This window comes from Protopterus annectens, chromosome 7.part1, assembly GCF_019279795.1.
Source record: "Protopterus annectens isolate FY-2018-M chromosome 7.part1, PAN1.0, whole genome shotgun sequence".
Classification (NCBI taxonomy): domain Eukaryota; kingdom Metazoa; phylum Chordata; order Ceratodontiformes; family Protopteridae; genus Protopterus; species Protopterus annectens.
The window spans coordinates 140,667,018-140,686,172 of record NC_056740.1 but is presented as its reverse complement, the minus strand read 5'-3'; the positions used below and the strand labels follow the sequence as shown (position 1 = coordinate 140,686,172).

The 19,155-nt window shown below is 38.3% G+C and overlaps 2 protein-coding genes across 2 annotated transcripts in view; both read right to left on the bottom strand.

Annotated features, from left to right (window-relative positions):
- Positions 1 to 19,155, bottom strand: part of XPC (XPC complex subunit, DNA damage recognition and repair factor) — a 1,641,424-nt gene that overhangs the window by 1,462,938 nt on the left and 159,331 nt on the right. The window lies entirely within an intron of this gene.
- Positions 1 to 19,155, bottom strand: part of LOC122807657 (sorting nexin-19-like) — a 266,826-nt gene that overhangs the window by 214,017 nt on the left and 33,654 nt on the right. Inside the window, exon 2 of the mRNA XM_044078599.1 lies at positions 10,342 to 10,461. Within this exon, the coding sequence (XP_043934534.1) occupies positions 10,342 to 10,461 (120 nt within the window). The remainder of the gene's footprint in view (positions 1 to 10,341; positions 10,462 to 19,155) is intronic.

Genomic DNA, 19,155 nt, shown 5'->3' with positions numbered 1-19,155 from the left:
GGTATGCTCAGGATCTTGTCCATCCTACTAGTCATTACTCTGTATGCCTCTGTTTACTTTCTCTTGAGTTCTTTTTCCCCACAGGTTCTACATTGGATGTTTATAATTCTACCTCCTGTCTGGCGCTTTGCAGGCTTGTCCGCCAGTTCATTTCTGGTGGGATATTTTGAAGTTGTCTGTCTGTTGATCCAGCTTCCACTGTGCAGTCTCTGTAACAAAAGAGCATACTTCTTCCTGTGTGTGCAACTTATGTCCATTTCCCTTCCATATCACAGTTAAGATACTACGGTCTGTGCAAGAATTCCCTGAACTTTCAGTGGTCCCAACAAGCCACACTTCCCTCTTTTTAGTTTATGCAATGAATCCTAATAATCCCCAGATGTTTAAGTGTGTTTTCTTGTCTCAACTTGCTGTGCAGGCATGCTAACATGCATCTGTACTGTCCTCATCTCACACCCTCATTCTATCAACTTTGTGGATTCTATTTTCAGTTCTTGTAATCTGAGCCAGTAAAATCTGGTTTCCAGTAATTCTAGAAGACTCCTTTCCAATTCTGCATCAGCCTTTCACTGCATTCCTGTACTTCTGATCTCCGAGCTGTTGTGTCTTCCAAGTTATGGTTTATTTCTTTCAGCTTATTCACTTCTCTTTGTTGACTGACCATTGTTTCACTCATTATGCCTACATCATCGACTGCAAAGAGCTTCTGAAACAGTTTACAATTCTCTTCTTCCTGTGAGGCAGCTTCAAGCTCTGCCAGCTGATGCTCCCTTTTCGTTTTGTCCTCCATCTTGTGACTTTTATTTTTTCACCTGGAAATGGTTAACTACTCGCTCTACACCCTGACTCTTTGTTCAGAGCTCTGAGCCTAAGCAGCCATCTTGCCTGGGCTCTGACACCCTCCTCTATCCCGATAATTATTTTGACTATTTATGTATAGTCAATCACGTTGATTTTAATTACTAAAAAATATAACAGAGTATTAGACTACTTGCGTGGTGTTTATGACTTCTTACTTACTTACCCCTGGGCTGGCACCCATAACACTACTGGACAGAAACAGCTTGTAAATGCTCTGCCACCTCAACATAGGATATTTTATCCAGGGGATGTAACTATTATAAATAAATGGGAAAATATGGCCAGCCCACACTATTTGCCCTTGGGTAACATACATTCATTTACTAATGGAAAAACTGGTCTATATTATATGAACTTATATTCATAATATCGAACACTCTAAAGAGCGAAAAGGCCAGACCTCAAACTCGTTATTGGGGGGGAGGGGGCTGTGCCCCCCACTAAATGTGTATATATATATATATATATATATATATATATATATATATATATATATAAACTCAGAGATTGCACTACAGTGAGGAAAGGGCAAATATTCAGACATTCACTGTACTGCGATACCACAAGAAGCACTTCGAGGTCTGGCATTTTTGCTCTTTAGAGCGTTCAAAATTATGAACATTTGTATAATATAGACCCTGGAAAAACTATGGATAGGCTTAAAAAGGCCGCAGAGAACTGTAAGCCTAGCAATTGCCTATGAAGAAAACTTGTTACAACATTTCTATTCTCATCTTTTTTATGGCAGTTTACTGCTTATGGACCAATTAAGCAGGGATATCAACAAACTAACATATCTATAACTAATGTGACAAATTTCCTTACTTTGCAATAATAATGATTCAACCACTGAGAGACAGATAAAGGTCTTGTGTCTAATTTAAATGCAAACTTAGTTATTCTGTTATTTTAAGGAAAAGACACCCTGTTAACAGAATGTTTCAACAATCCTATATACAGTGGTTGTTCCATTCCAGGAGTATTGCGTCTTCAAGAACATACTGTTATGGTGGCCAATGATGAACACAGGATAGCAGCAGATTTCTTCAGCTCCACCAATTTCATTACATTGACAGGAATTAATTACTTAAAAAATTAATTCTTGAAGTAATTTTCTTTCTAAATATGTTTGTTTTATATAGTTCTTGAACTATATCTAAAAAAGAAAGGAAATCTTAATAATATTCCTGTCAGAAATTACTTTGGAAATTTTCCTGTCAGTTTATCAGTCTGAAATGAGTTCCAGTAAGACAAATTCTCAAGACTCCAGCATCAAGAAAGAACTTCAGTCTCTGATAATTATAGTCCAGCAACTTACTGCTAAGATGGATAAAATGGATACTAAAATAGACACTTTCATAGAAAAACTACAAAACAAATAGACTTGTTACATATGGACCTGCAACAACAGAAGATCCAGATGACAGGCATAGAAGAAGCTGTGAATGACATGGAAAATAAAATACAAGAAGAGGAAATCAACATTGAGTTTCTGCTGAAACAAAATACACATTTACAAACAAAGCTGGATGACCTGGAAAATAGATCTAGGCAATAACATTAGGATTTTTGGACTGCCAGAAAATATTGAAGGTAACAATATTACTTCTTTTTAACAACATGGCTCCTAAAACTTTAGATTTACCAGAAGCATTCTCTTTTGGTATCGAAAGAACACATAGATCTATAGCTAATACCAACTCTAACAAAAACTATCCTAGATCAGTTATAGTTAGATTTCTATCATCTTTTGATAAAGAGATGGTTCTTAAATCTGCTTGGGCTAAAGCTCCTGTTAAGTTTAATGAGACAACTGCGTTTTGACAATGACCATTCTTCCATGGTAATTGCTAAAAGAAAAGTTTTTCTGCCACTAATAAGGGAGCTTAAAAAGCACAGTTTAAAACATACCTTCTGTTTCCTGCCAAGCTTAAAATCTTCCTTCCTGATGGTCCTAAGGTCTTCGATGATTTAGACTCTGCTTTACTGTTTGTCAAAGAAAAAAAGGATTTTGGATAAAATAGAAGAAATGGAATGGGCTAGTTCTTCACTAAAGAGATTGGCAACTGAAGCTTCCTGGAAGACTTCAGAGAAGAAGATGATTTGTTATATGTTTTTTTTCTCTCTCATCATTTTAGTTCATTATTAATCTTTTTGAATATAGTTCCTGCATTTCCAGAAAGCCACAAATATTTTGGAAAAGATTTAATCAAAGTTATTCTCTATGTGCAAAGAAATGTTTTGTTTCATAACCAGTCAAAATGCCTGAGGATTTAATGGCAGGCTGTGACTCGATTTGTATTACTTTCTGAAAAAGTAAGGTTAGTAATTTGATACATTTTTTATCTTTATCTTTTTTTTCCTTCTTCTTTTATTATTTTCTTTGTTTAAACAATGACATTCTATTTAGATTATGTAGTGGGTAAAGGGTGGGGAGGGCAGGGAGAGAACAGTAATGAAAATATCATTAATAGAATAATAACATATTTATTTCTTGTAAAAGTTTATAAGTTCTTCAAATGCTATTTCTAATTATACTTCCTTGATTATACTGCTTATGCTTGTTTGTAAATAATCTGTCATGCTTTAACTAATAATAATCAGAACTAAATAAGAGTAAATAATATGTTTTATTTTTAACTCTATTAATATAAACAGTAAGTAACATTCCATTGTATATACTTCTTACAGCTTTCTCTTACATTTTTTATTTCTGCCTCACTCCTTTTATTTTCCACTCTCTTTTCTTTTCTTTATTAATATATAGAAATGCTTTTGACTGTGTGGGCACAGTGAATAATAGGATTTGTATGAAAATTGAGTTGGGAGAAGAATGCTGAGTTTTATTGCTTGTTGGTAATTTTGAGTTTAATTTCACTTGCATAGAGGCTGTGATGATCTGTGGAATACATTGTGGAGGTTCTGTCATGTTTAGATGCATTTACACTGCTAAATGAATGTTTGTCACTAGTTTTTAATAAGTTTCCCGCCAAAATGTTAAGAGAGACAATCTGGGATGTGGGCTGTCTTATGCACAATGTCCTTGAGTTACCTCAGAATCTTCAAATCACAGAATTCTCACAGAGAAACTGAAAGCAGTTAGTATAAACATTGACAAGGTTATCACACTGACACACCACAGATTCAGGAAAAATACTCTGTTCATAAAATATGTCAGTTATAATGAGTTTAAATGATGTAGTTTCTTGTAGTAAGTAAATGTCTTATTTTAGAAGGCATAAAAAATGAAACATTTATTTAAATGTTTTTGAAATACCAATATGTGTTTGCTGTGCATTGTTTTGTATAAAGCAGACAGATTTATTCTGGGGACAGCAAGTGGGATGGTGCTCTGCAGGGACACAACTCAGTGAGATCAGATATATATATATATATATATATATATATATATATATGTGTGTGTGTGTGTGTGTGTGTGTGAGTGTGATGGCTTTTTTTCTGAGAGTCTGCATGGCTATCCAATATGATTTGTAATGATTTCTATGAATACAATGTTTTACTCTATTGACAAAATGAATGTTTGCCACAAGTTTTAATAAGTTTCCCGCCAAAATGTTAAGGGAGACAATCTGGGATGTGGGCTGTCTCATGCACAGTGTCCATGAGTTTCCTCAGAAGCTTCACTCACAGAATTTTCACAGAGAAACTGAAAACAGTTGGTATAAACATTGACAAGGTTATCACACTGACACACCACAGATTCAGGAAAAATACTCTATTCATAAAATGTGTCAGTTATGATGAGTTTAGATGATGTAGTTTCTTGTAGCAAGTAAATATCTTATTTTAGAAGGCATAGAAAATTTATTTAAATGTTTTTGAAAATCTACTTAACAGTAGCATAATAATCTGTGTTAAAAACTTGTGTCCCAAACATATACTTTACTATAACTCATTTAATTCATCTGATTGACAAGCATAAATAATCTTATAACTCTATTCTGGAAGAAATGTCATGTGATATATTTTAAAGCAGTAGGTTAGCATGATTGTAAAATCTGGTTACCAATATGTGTTTGCTGTGCACTATTTTGTGTGAAGCGGACAGATTTGTTCTGGGGACGGCAAGTGGGATGGTGCTCTGCAGGGGCACGGCTCGGTGAGATCAGATATATGTGTATATGTGTGTGTGTGTGTGTGTGTGTGTGTGTGTGTGTGTGTGTGTGTGTGTGTGTGTGTGTATGTATATATGTGTATGTGTATATGTATGTATGTGTGTGTGTGTGTGTGTGTATGTGTGTGTGTATATGTGTGTGTGTATATGTATGTGTGTGTGTCTGTGTTTATGTGTGTGATGGCTTTTTTTTTTTTTTAGGTAATAACGAGGTGTTTCTGAGAATCTGCATAACTATGCAATATGATTTATAATAATTTTTATGAATACAATATTTTACTCTATTGACAATAATGAGTTTAAGTAAATGCTCATATACAAACAATTCAAGATTTTTTGGAAGCTGTTGATAGAATTCACATGACAGAAAATAGATGCATCTTAATGCATGTAATGTCTGAATCATATTAGCCAAAGTTTTTGATTTAAATGAATGTTAGAACATAATTTTCTCTCCTCTTGATTTCTAACATTAAGATTATTTGAATGCTATTAGAATACAAGTGTTATATATTACATAGATCTATATAATAGTATGAACAGTTTTTAAAAAAAAAAAAAAAAAAAAAGTTTATTTTAGTTTATATGATGCTGTTTTACCAAATGTGGAGTTTTGTCTTGATAGATAATTGAATTGAAAACTGTTAACCTCAGTTAAATATAACTAGTATTAAATTGATAAGGTGGTAGCTGAGGTACTGCTGCTTAGGGTAGGGCGTTAACTTGAGTAGTAAATACTGCTCTAAGTTGGAGTTTTCAACTCCAGGCGGGATGCAAGGTTTAATCCTTACATTATTTTCACTTGTTCATTGTTATATGTATATAGTTTTGACATCCACAATATATTTTGTACACTCATTGTCACTACAAACAAAATTGAATCCTATACAAAATCCCATAAGAGATTTAATAAATACAGCTATGTTTAAAGGTACACCTACAAGAGGAGATGTAACATTATTTATCTTGTTATTTGTTATTTCGATCATAAGATTCTTGAGTTTTAAAAATGCCAAATGACATCTTTAAAAGGAATTTCTTTAAACATTAATGGATTGAATAATCCGTGTAAAAGGGCAAGCCTAATAAGATACATTAATCTACACAAGGCCAATCTAGTCTTCCTGCAAGAAACCCATCTCTTGAAAAAAGATATTGATAAACTAGCCACTAATAAGTATACAGTATTGGTTAGTTCAGAGCACACTCAGAAAAAAGAGGAGTGGCTATTTTATGGAATAAAAGTATGCCCATTCCTAAAACCATTAAGTCTTATCAGGATGACAAAGGAATGTTTTGTATGGTTACAATACAAATTAATGGGAAAGACTTACACTTGGATACCTGGAATTGGTATTAATACAGTGAAACATCATATTGATAAGATCATATCATTCTCTGTAGGGGATATTATTTTAGCTGGTGATTTTAATTGTATACTACATGAAAGTGATACTACCACTATAAAGAAAAGAAGAATTACATCTAATGCAAAACATTTAAATGATTTTGCTAATTCTTATCATTTGAATGATATTAATAATCAGATAGAGTCAAAATCATTACCATACACCTTTTTTTCTAACAGATACAAAACTTATTCAAAAATAGATAGGGTCTTTATTTCTAACCAGATGGTAACAGATTTAATTAATTCCAAAATCATTTCATGTCCTATATCTGATCATAACTCAATTGTTTTGAATTCATGATAAAAATACTCATAATGTTCAGATCAAGAGGATACCAGCATACTTAACTCAGCTAAAAGACTATAAAGAATATATACTTTCAGAAGTACAACATTTTCTAGACATAAATAATACTCCTGAAGTCTCCATTGTCTATGTTTGGGATGCCTTAAAATCATATCTATATGGACAAAGTATCAGATGGTATAATAACAAAAGGAAATCTTGGGATAAGGAATTGTTAGATATTCAAAGTAAACTAGACTCTTATAAACATAATAATAAAGAAAATATTATGGACAAGAAAGTTATTGAAGAAATAAACAAACTAAATGAGAAATACAAAGAAATTTTAACTCATAAAGTTAAAATAACTTTAGAGAAATACAAGTTTTGTCTTATTCAATAAGCCCCAAATACTTACATAGACTTAAAAATAAAACAAAAAGATTGAATAAACAAAACCATATCAAAGAAATCTTTTCTCTAAGGAAAAGAAGAATGTTTCTAGTATACCAGAAATACTGGATGAATTTAGAAATCACTTTCACAAGATTAACCATAACAACATTAACATGGAACCTAAAGATAAAATAAAGGAGTTTATAACCACAAACATGAATAAAAGCTTAATAAACAACAGATTAAACTATTGGACAAGAGTATTTCATATACAGAAGTTATTACACAAATAAATAAGCTTAAATCAAACAAAGCACCGGGTAATGATGGTATTATACCAGAGATATATAAAATCCTTTCTAAAACTACATATTCATTAATACATAAGGTTTTTATTCTGGCCCAAACTGAGTTAATAACCCCCATCTTGGCAATATACATTTATTTCACCAATTTTAAAACCTAATAAAGATCCAACTAGATGTTCTTCATATCGACCCATCTCATTACTTAATGTTGATTATAAAATGTTTATGAGTATTTTTGCTGATAGATTGAAGACAATTATCCCGGCATTATAGATATAGATCAGACGGGCTTCATTGTAAATAGAAATACTTTTGATAATATAAGAAGAACTTTAACATTAATTGATTTTGCAAATAGGAAAAAGAAAGATTTAACACTTATTAGTCTTGATATAGGTTCAGCATTTGATTCAGTAAGTTGGGACTATCTGTTTACCTTACTGAAATGCACAAATTTCTCTGATGCATTTGTAAATTTAATTGAGCATTTATACAAAGGAACGCTGGCTTATATTAAGGTAGGAACATATGTTTCACAAAAATACCCATTCTTAAAGGTACAAAGCAAGGATGTCCACTTTCTCCACTATTATTCACTTTAGTAATGGAGCCTTGGGCTAATTTGATTAGAAACAGTACTGACATAGAGGGTTTTGAAATAGAAGAAAATACAACATCAAAATTCAACTTTTTGCAGATGATGTTCTAATTACATCAGCAGGATCTAATTCTTCTATGCAGTCTTTATTTGATAAAATGATGAATTTTAAAAGTATTTCTGGTTTAATATTCAATGAAGAAAAACTAAAATACTACCTATATATACACGAAAAAATACTCTCATTAGTGATTTTACTAAATATGTACCCAACTCAGGTCAGATAACTTATTTAGGTATAATACTATCTAAAGTTATTAAATCTATTATATATAATAACTATAATACCTGTTTTCTTAATATACAAAATCTTTTTAATACCTGGAATAATATGTTTTTTACTATGGAGGAGAGACTTACAATTATTAAAATGATAATATTCCCCAAGATTTTATACTTAATACAATCAACAATACTTTCACCTACAAAAAAACTATCAAGAAACTGAATACACTAATGTTAAATTTCTTATGGGCACCTAATAGACCTAGGATTGCATTAAAGAAACATACTAATAGCTGGTCTCAAGGGGGTATTTCTTTTCCAGACTTTAATTTATATATTATCTCTTCTATTATAAAAGTTATTACTTTATTAATAGATCGGTCATATGTCGCAAAATGGAAAGATTATTGGGAGCTAATTAGTATGCACTTCATGAAAATCTCCTTAACACATAAAAATATGATTATAAATAACTCCATGTTGTGGTTGCTAAAGGAATTTTGTACTTCACCTATTACACCTAAACATATGGTCTGTTACCCATTAAATATTATTATTAGTTATCGTAACTTTATATTCATGCACCCTAAGTATAGGGAATGGAATTTTATTGTATTCCCTATAATTTATACTCAGGGTATGCTTATGTCATCTACTTCTGAAGGAGCTCATTTAGCTATAGATAATAATCTAAAGTACTGGTATCAGCTGATATCTGATAATAAAGTTAAAATCTAGATTTCTTAAAACAAGAATTTGATCTAAGAGAAACTTGCTGGTTAGAGGTTCAGATCTTTAGACAACATCTCATTGATAGAATAGATCTAATGTCTATAACAGTTAAAGAATCTATTCCAAAACTGATTGATTACTTGATAATAAATTTACAGCATAACGTTTCTGATAAAGGTAAACTTTCATATATACATAAAATTATCAGACAAGAAACTTTTACAATGTAGATTCATACTGGAATTATTTCACCTCTATTAATGGGGACCCACCAACTCAACAAGATAAACAATATATATTGGAATCTGCTTATAGAACTACATCTTCCATTGTCTGGAGACTTTATACATGGAAATTTTTACATAGATCTTTGTATACACCTTTGATGATGAATAAAATTAATAATAAAGATAATCTATGTAAGAGATGTAATGTAGAAATTAATGCTGACTGGGCTCATATGTTTTATGACTGTATGAAGTTGAAAGAATACTGGAAGTCAATTAATGAATTTTTGCAGGCTCTTTTTACAGATAATTTCATTATTTCTAAGTATCTTATATTATTCAACACACCTGTACCTCAATGTGTTAAAAATATTAAGCTTCCCTTGTTATGGTCTATCCTAGCAGTGGCTAGGAAAATAATAACTAGAAATTGGATTTCAGATACACCTCCTTCGTTCAATGAATTTAAAAATGTTATGAATATAATGTGTCATATGGAAATAAGCACAATTAGAATGAGAACAACTAGAAAAACATCACATTTTATTGTATGGGATAATTTACAAAATTTGTTAAAAAAAAAGAACATACTGTTATAAAGAGTAGAAGAGGTTTTCCTTTGCAATTGTGCTAATGTTGTCTGGAATAAGCCACCAAGGACATCAGAAGCTTCAACAATTTAAAAAAAATTAACAAGAAGTTTCAAATGTACTGTTATGTCAAACAACTCAAATACAAACATAGTAAGTGTACAGTGACCCTGTTCTGATATGTACACCAAACAACATATTGATGAAGATGCTTTTCTTTTCTCTCCAACTAGCAAAGAAAACATGACAACTCAGATGGACAACCCAGGCAATGAAACAGAAATAAATACAACCAAGTAAAGCACTAGTATTTTTAAGCGTTTCCTTATTTGTTCAATTAAATAGTGATTTGAAACATGATAAAAATAATTTTTAATCAAATAATGATTTGAAATATTGCAAAAATGATGTCTACATAAAGAGTTTGCGTATGCATTTTGAACTCCAGCAAGTGCTCTTTTTAAAAAGATGTTGGATCTCGGTCTTCCGTAACTATTCAAAGAAACACCCACCTTGTCGATCAGAGACACCACAAAAGGCTTCTTGACGAAGGCAATCCTAGCATCGGTATTCAGAGCAAGGAACTCCTGCATTTCCTCAGAGTTGGCAATCTCTGATATTATGCATAATTGCTGAAACATAAAAAAACAGTAGGACTGGGATGCTAATAATTAATATTTATTAACTTCAAAAATCATTAACATCAAAGCACCAAGTTGAAAATGGGTCTATATCACGTTGTCGAAGTTTTACAACTTCGAAAGCTATATGGTTGAACCCATATGTTCGAAGTTGTAAAACTTTGAAAACTTAAAAAATAAATAAATAAAAATAATAAATTACCTGGCGGTTGTAAGCAGGGGCAAGCCCCCCTGCACCCCCCACACCCCACGCTCTTGAAATATACCAACTCCGAGAGTGCAATACAATGCAGTACAGTGTGGGAAATGGAAGATTTGCCTTTACTACACTGTAGCGTGATCTCGGAGTTGGTATATTTAAAAAGCGAGGGTGGGGGGCTAGCCCCCTGCTTACAACCGTCAGGTAAGTGTTTTATTATTATTATTTTTTTTTTTTAAGTTTTCGAAGTTTTACAACTTCAAACTTATGGGTTCGACCATATAGCATTCAAAGTTGTAAAATTTCGACAATGTGATATAGACCCTTTGAAAAACAGAGGCACAGAAACTGTTGAACTTTGTTTTCAAATACTCCAAAATCTGAATAACATGAGACAATCTAAAATGCATGTCACTAATACATATCTAGCAGTAGAATCTAAATTTAATTTCGATAGCATGAAATCACAGATTATCTGTTATCTTTTTCCACCACTCCCTGTCAACCAGTCCTGTAAAGATGTAATGGCCCATTCACCTGCTTCCTCTACAGTGGATTGAAAGATGACAGCAGGAGGCCATAATCAACACAGGTATTAACTTTTGGTAATACTGTTATCTATTTACCTGGTGTGTACTACTACTTTCTGTGTGGTCATGTACATATTCACAGCTCCACTTACATGCATCTGGCTAACAATGACCAAGAGTATTATGCATATCATCTGTGAATATCATGCTATGAGGGAATAGTACAGATGTGTACACTTACCATAAATGTAGATGTTCGAGTGTATTCACTGTTGCAGTCATCACATTTGGGTTATCCCTGCCATGGTAGCTCTCGGCCGGCCCGAATACCAGAGGCTTAGTATTTCTGCGTCGGCTGCTGCCGCTTCAGGACTGACATGTTGTCAGTTGTATAAAGTAAGGCAGATGATGCCATTACATCAGTTTTTCTTGCCCTAACCTCTCAGGAGCCCCCAAGTAGGAGCCAGGTTCTGGTGGAAGAACCCCACCAGTAGAAAGTAAATACCAATATGTCCCTTAGACAGGAAGGAGAAGAAAGGGGGAATGGAAGGAGGGAAACCAGGTTTGCAACAGTGAATACACTTGAACATCTACATTTATGGCAAGTGTACACAACTGTACTATGTTCTTCGTGTTTCACTGTTGCAGTCATCACTTTTGAGTTTATTCCCAAAGCTGAGGAAAAGGTTGGAGGCAGTCAAAGAAAAGTACAGTTGTGTACACTTACCATAAATGTAGATGTTAGAGTGTATTCACCGTTGCAGTCATCACACTTGGGTTATCTGCCTGCAGGTAGCCCTCACTCAGTACGAATACCAGAGACTTTGTATTTCTGCGTCGGTTGCTGTTGCTTCAGGACTGACGTCAGGTCGTCCGGGGTATGAAAACAGGCAGCCAACGCCATTACATCAGTTTTTCTTGCCCCAAATGTCAGGAGCTCCCCAAATAGTTAGCTAAGTTATGGTGGAAAAAACACCACCAGTAAAAAGGATATACCAATAGCCCTGTAAGGGTTGAGTAACAGAGATAGAGAAGGAGAGAGAGAGAGAGAAGGGGCTGGAGGGTGGGAAACCAGGACTGCAACAGTGAATACACTCGAACATCTACATTTATGGTAAGTGTACACAATTGCACTGTTCTTCGTGTTTCACTGTTGCAGTCATCACACTTGGGTTGATTTCCAAAGCTGAAGACTGGGTGGAGACAGTCAAGAAGAGTTGGGGCTGGCTAGTATGCCTGCAGAACTGCTGTTGCAAAACCTGCCCTGGATTTGGAAAAGATAGGCAGGTGGTAATGACTGGTGAAGGTGTTAACTGAACTTCAGGTAGCAGCTTCCAGAATGTCCCTGGTAGGGACTCCCCTGAGGAATGCTGTAGAGTGTGAAGTTGCCCTAGTGGAATGTGTTCTGACCCCCAGAGGGATTGGTTGCCCATGGTGTTTGTAACAGAAATGGATACAGTGTGCTATCCATTTGGAGATGGTTTGTTTCGATATGGCCTTGCCTTCTGCCCCTGGTGCAAAGCTGACTAGTAACTGGTCGGAATTGCTGAAGGGCTTGGTCCTATATCAAGGTAGAATCTGAGCTGTCTATACACGTCTAAAGAGTGCAGGATCCTTTCCCCTTTATTTTGAGGATTAGGGAATAAGGTTGGCAAATGGATAGATTGGTTGAGAGCCACATTAGACACCACTTTAGGCATAAAATTAGGGGTAGTCCTGAGGGAGACCCTGTCAGCATGAAAAATAATGAAGGGTTCCACAGCCATAAGTGCTTGTAGTTCAGACACTTTTCTAGCTGAATTGATGGCCAGAAGCAAGGCTGTTTTCCAAGAGAAGAATTTTAACTCTGCTGACGCTGCAGGCTCGGGGGGGGGGGGGTAGCATGAGCTTTTCCAGTAAAAACTTATGGTCCCAAGCAGAGGTTGGGGTTCTCCTTGGGGGTCTTAAGTTATTGGCCCCTCTCAGGAACTGTTTGATGAGAGGGTGAGATAAGAGAGGTGGCTCAGTGTTGTAATGAGCCGTGATGGCAGAGGCATGGATCTTGATGGAGGCCACTGTGGAGTAGATCTGCTAGGTAATCCAGGATTAGAGGTAAGGAGGGCAGTGCTGTGTCCACTCCTTTAGAGTGAATCCAGGAACAATACCTTTTCCACTTATCAGCATAGGATTTCCTTGTACTGGGTCTTCTGGCTTCAAAAATGACATCCAGCACCTGCTTGCTTATGCTGGCCACTGTGGGAGAATTCAAGGAATAAGCCAGGCTGCAAGGTTCAGGGTTTGCAGTTGTGGATGCAAGATCTGTCCCTCCTGCTGAGTGAGGAGGGTTGGGATCTGGGGTAGGTGCCATCTTGGCACCGGTGACGGACTGCACAGTAGTGGGTACCAGTGCTGGCATGGCCAGTCTCTGGGGCAATCAGGATTGCCCTTGGTCTGTCCTGTCTTATCTTGAGTAATACTCTTGTAAGAAGAGGCAGAGGGGGAAATGCATAGATTGACAGGTTTACCCACTGGAAGCTGGTGATAGTAGGGGGAGGCAAAAAAGGTCCACCTCCGAGATCCCCCATTTCTGGGTTAGAAGGTTAAAAGTGTTGGGGTCTAATTGCCACTCGTGGGTCTAGGAGATTTCTGCTCAAGTTGTCTGCTTGAGAGTTTTGTTTGCCTGGCAGGAATTGAGCTTGCAGATGAATATGCATGGCCAAGGCCATGTTCCACAGTTTCACGGCTAACCTGTAGAGTGGGTTCCCCCCTGCTTGCTGATGTACCACATCACTATGGTGTTGTCGGTTTTTATTAGCAGGGTTCCTGGGGATAGTAGGGATCTGAAAGCTGTCAGAGCATGCTGAACAGCTAGCATCTCTTTTTGGCTGATGTGCAGATGAATTTGACTTTGGCTCCAGTGGCCCTGAATGCACCTGTCGTCCAGATGTGCCCCTCAGGCATAGTCTGATGCATCTGTGGTTAGGGTCTGGGTGGTGTGGGGTTGTGTAAAGGGAAGTCCCTTGTTGTGGTTGCATGCTACTCGCCACCAAAGAACCTCTGCCCTTAGACAAGGTATGACAGGTATGATGGTTTCCAGGTCATGAGAATTTTGGCAGCAAAGACTTTTTAAGTACCATTGAAGTTTCCTCATATGCATTCTGGCATACGGAATTAGTAGAATGCAAGAGGCCATGAACCCTAGAGCCTTTAGTATTTTCCTTGCGGATAGCTGGGTTGTGGTGGCCATTTGAGCGAAGTAGCCCGTTAGATAGGCTTGTTTTTCTGGAGTAAGGAATGCCATCTGGGATGCTGTTGTCCAAGCTTGCTCCCAGGAATACAATCTTTTGACTGGGGACTAATTGTGATTTATTTTCATTGACAGTGTACTCCAGGGAGGTTAGAAGGTTCTTTACAAATGTCAGGTGCTGCAACAGCTTTTCCTGTCTGCCTGAATCAGGCAATCGCCCAAGTAAGGGTATATTTGAATCTTTCTCTGTCTGCAATAGGCAATGGCTGGAGCCAGGCATTTTGTGAAGACTCTGGGAGCAGTGGACAAGCCAAATGGAAGTGCAGAGAACTGACAATACATAGATCCTGCCCTGAAATGCAGATATTTCCTGCATGAGTCCCTGATAGGGATGTGCAGATAGGCTTCTTTTAGGTCTAGGGTGGCTAACCAGGCATCTTTGAACAGCACAGAAAGCTGCTGCTGAAGGGTAAGCATTTTGAATTTTGGTACCACCAGGAAGGTGTTTAGAATGGAAAGATCTAGGATTGGGCGCCAAGTGCCCTCTTTTCTGTACCAGGAAAAGTCTGGAATAAAACCCTTGACCCATCTGTTCTGCAGGAACAGGATGGATTGCCCTTATGGAGAGTAGGGATTGAACTTGGTTTTGTACCTCTGCCCACTGGCTTGGAGGAAGGTCTGGGGACCCTTTTTGGGTTGGCAGTAAGTGGAAGTAAAATCTGTACCCCTGGGATACTATTTTGAGGACCCATCGGTCTTTAGTGATGGAGGTCCAGTTTTTGGCATGGTGGGCAAGTTTTCCCCCTAGGGGCACGAGCAATTGGGCAGAGGTGAGGAGTGGAGTTGAGAAGTCATTGCGAATTCTTTCCTTAAGGGGGTGGCTTAGCACTCCCTGTTTTAGAAGTGGAGGTACTCCATTGCTTAGATCTCTGCATACCCTGAAACTGTAATCTGGGGGGGTCTGTTTCCCTGGGTCTAGTTTGAGATGGCCTTGAGGGGGCTGGAAAGGACCAATGTTTTGAGGGGCAATGCCTACTGAATCTTGGAGGCTGCACTTGCAAAAAATCTTTGACTGTCTGCATAGACTTAGCTTTTTCGTCCATCTTTTTTAGAACCTCTTCTGCTTTGGTGCCAAACAGATTGTCCTTGTTCAAAGGAGCATCCAGTAATTTTGATTTGACATGGTCTGGCAAGGTCTGCTCCTTAAGCCAAGCATATCATCTAAGTAGAGAACCTGTGACTGCTGCCCTGAAAGATGCTTCTAGGGCATCAAACCCACATTGCTAGGTATGCTTGCTGACTTGGCTTGCAGAATGCATAAGCTCCTGTAATTCTTTATTTTCTGCATAGTCAGGAAAAGTAGATAATTTCTGCATAATATGTTGCTGGTATTTCAGCATGTGGAACTAGCAATTCAATGTCCTAATGGCTAGAGTTGCAGAGGTGCATGCTTTTTTTCCCAATCTGTCTAAAGCTCAGGAATCCCTGTCTGAAGGGGTGGGATTCTTAGTTGTAGTTGCTTTTATGCCTTTAGGCGCTTGGGAAATGACCTCTGGGTCAGCAGTAGGATTTTTGAAAGGAAATTTGTGAGAGTCAGGGACTCTGTAGTACCTGTCTGGTTTCCTTGCAGCAGGGAGTAAAGTATCAGGAGTTAGACAGGATTCCATAAAGACATCATCCACAACATCCAGAACAGGAGGGATAGCTAAGGGTCTATGCTGTGGCAAATCTAAAAATTCCCCGAGTCTCCCAGAGGAAATGCTTGCTTAAAATATGTAGGGTTTCACCAAAAGAAAAATCCTCTGGAGGGGAAGCAGAGAGAATGGATTCCTCTGCACCTGAATCCTCATAAGCAGATAAAGGCACGTCTTAATATTCAGAAACCTCAGAGTGGTCGGACTCTTGGTCAGTTAAAGCTGCTGGGGACAGGTCTCTTTTTCTCTTAGCAGGGGAAGGCTGGCTTCACCTAATCAGCATGACCGGGTCTTCTGCCATTTTAAGCATTTGAGATTGTGGTAAGGAAGCAGGTGCTTGAATTTGGGTCGTTTTTTTTACGCGTAGATCATACTCTTGGCCTTAGAAACTCGGTAGTTTTAGATAGAACTGAAGACGCGAAAGAAGTCATCGGTTTGTGTTGAATATCAGTAATGCGAAGAGCTTCCTTGGAAGCCGGTGCCTGCACAGCGGCTCTGGACCCATCCAAGGTAGAGACAACCGCAAGTTCCGTAGTCAAAGAGTCTCGCAGCATACCGGACTCCGAAAGGGTCTCGGTAGCGGCCTGCGAATCTATCGAAGCAGGCATCAGGGGCTGTGAATACACCTCATTGAGTACTGGCAAACTAGCTTAATGGAAGTGTTGTCGGCAGTTTTGGACCTGTGAAGTCTATCTCTGTCTTTATCCTTACGTTTTTTCATAAGATCGGTAGACAGATGGCTTACCGAAGCCATTTTGGAATACAGAGATCAAGAGAGAAAGTATTAAGCAAAAATAAGGGCCTGACGATCAATAGTTCAGGCGTTGAACAAAGCACAAAACCATCAGACAGGTACGTCATGGTCTGGGCCTAAACAGGTCATGCAGTAAGAACGGAAATCTCAGTGTGGTATTTGCTTTCCACAGGCGAGACAATTGTTAACTTTTTCTGACATTGGTTAAAGCAAGAAAAAAGGATCCCCAATGGGGTACTTAGCTTTAGAAGACTTCAGGATGATTCAATTCGGAAATGAAAACTCGGGTAGAGGCCAACCGGCATTTGTTCAAACTGCTTCTGCTTCGGGCTCCACCGCAAGAAAGACTGGGATAATGACGTCGCCTGCCTGTTTTTATACCCCTGACATCAGTCCTGAAGCGACAGCAACCAACGCAGAAATACTAAGTCTCTGGCACTCGGGCCAACTGAAGGCTACCTGCAGGCAGATAACCCAAGTGTGATGACTGCAACAGTGAAATACGAACATTTAGGGGCTGGCTAGGATGCCTGTAAGACTGCAGAGACAAACCCTGCCCTGGATTTAGAGAAGAGAGGCAGATGGTAATGTTTGGCAAGTGTGAACAGATGCCCAGGTGGCAGCCTCTAGGATGTCCCTGACAGGGACTCCTCTGAGGAAAGCTGCAGAGGTGGAGGCTGCTCTGGTGAAGTAAGTCCTGACCCCCTTGGGGGGAGGCTTTCCATGTTGTTTGTAGCAGAAATGGATGCAGTGTTCTATCCATTTGGAAATGGTTTGTTTGGAGATTGCTTTGCTTTCTGCCCCTGTAGCAAAGCTAACCAGCAATTGGATCGGACTTTCTGAAGGATTTAGTTCTGTCTAGACAGAATCTGAGCTCTCTGTGCACATCTAGAGGGTGCAGAATCCTTTCCCCCTTGTTCTGGGGATTAGGAAAAAAGGTGGGTAAATGAATGGATTGGTTGAGAGACACACTGGACACCTCCTTAGGCATGAAGGATGGATTAGTTCTGAGGGATACCCTGTCAGCATGGAAGATAATGAAGGGTTCCACAGCCATGAGCGGTTGCAACTCAGAGACTCTTCTGGCTGGAGTGACTGCCAGAAGGAACGTGGTCTTCCAGGAGAGAAAGTTTAGCTCTGCAGTAGAAGCTGGCTCAAAAGGGGGCAGAGTGAGCTTTTCCAAAACATAGTTAAGGTCCCAAGCTGGGGTGGGTGCCCTTCTGGGTGGCCTCAAGTTGCTAGCCCCTCTTAGGAACTGTTTGATCAAAGGGTGTGAGAAAAGAGGCTGCTCAGTGGGGAAAATGAGCAGAAATAGCAGAGGCATGAATTTTTATAGAGGAGAAAGAGAGGCCACTGTGTAGTAGGTCAGCTAAGTAATCCAGGATGACAGGGAGGGAGGGCTGTGCCTTATTGGCTCCTTTAGCCTGGATCCAGGTGCAGAACCTTTTCCATTTGTCAGCATAAGACTTTCCAGTGCTAGGGTGTCTGGCCTCATGGATAACATCTAGAACCCATTTACTGAGGTTGGCAGATTGATCCGGGGTTAGAGAATAAGCCAACCTGCCAAATTGAGTGTCTGCAATTGGGGATGCATGAATTCCCCTTCCCTCTGGGTCAGGAGGTTTGGAATCTGAGGAAGATGCTATGGTGGTAGTGGTGACAGGCAGCACAGCAAGGGGTACCAGTGCTGGAAAGGTCAGTCTGGAGCTATAAGATTTGTCCTTGGTTTTTCCTCCTTTATTTTGAGCAGTTTCCTGGGGATGAGAGGTAGTGGAGAAAGGGTATAGACCGAGAGACTGACCCAGGGGAAGGACAGGGCATCCACTTTCCAAGCCATGCGGTGATGCTCCTTGGTGCAGAATTTGCTGAGCTGATGGTTGGTGTGGGAGGCAAAGAGGTCGACCTTCGGGGTGCCCCATTTCTGAGTTATTAGGGTGAAGGTTCTTCTGTTGTGCTGCCACTCATGTAGGTCCAGAAGATTTCTGCTTAATTGGTCTGCCAGAGAGTTGAGAGAGCATGGTAGGAATTGTGCTAACAGGTGCAGTTGCATGGCAGAGGCTGTGTGCTAAAGGGTCATGGCCAGCCTGCACAGAGGGTAGGACTGAGTCCCTCCCTGCTTGTTGATATACAACATCACAGTGGTGTTGTCTGTTTTGATCAAGAGAGCCCCTGGGGAGAGAAGGGGTTTGAAAGCTATCAAGGCATGCTGGACAGCCATCATCTCTTTTTGGTTGATGGGCAGAGGGATTTGCTGTGGGCTCCATTGGCCCTGTATGCACCTG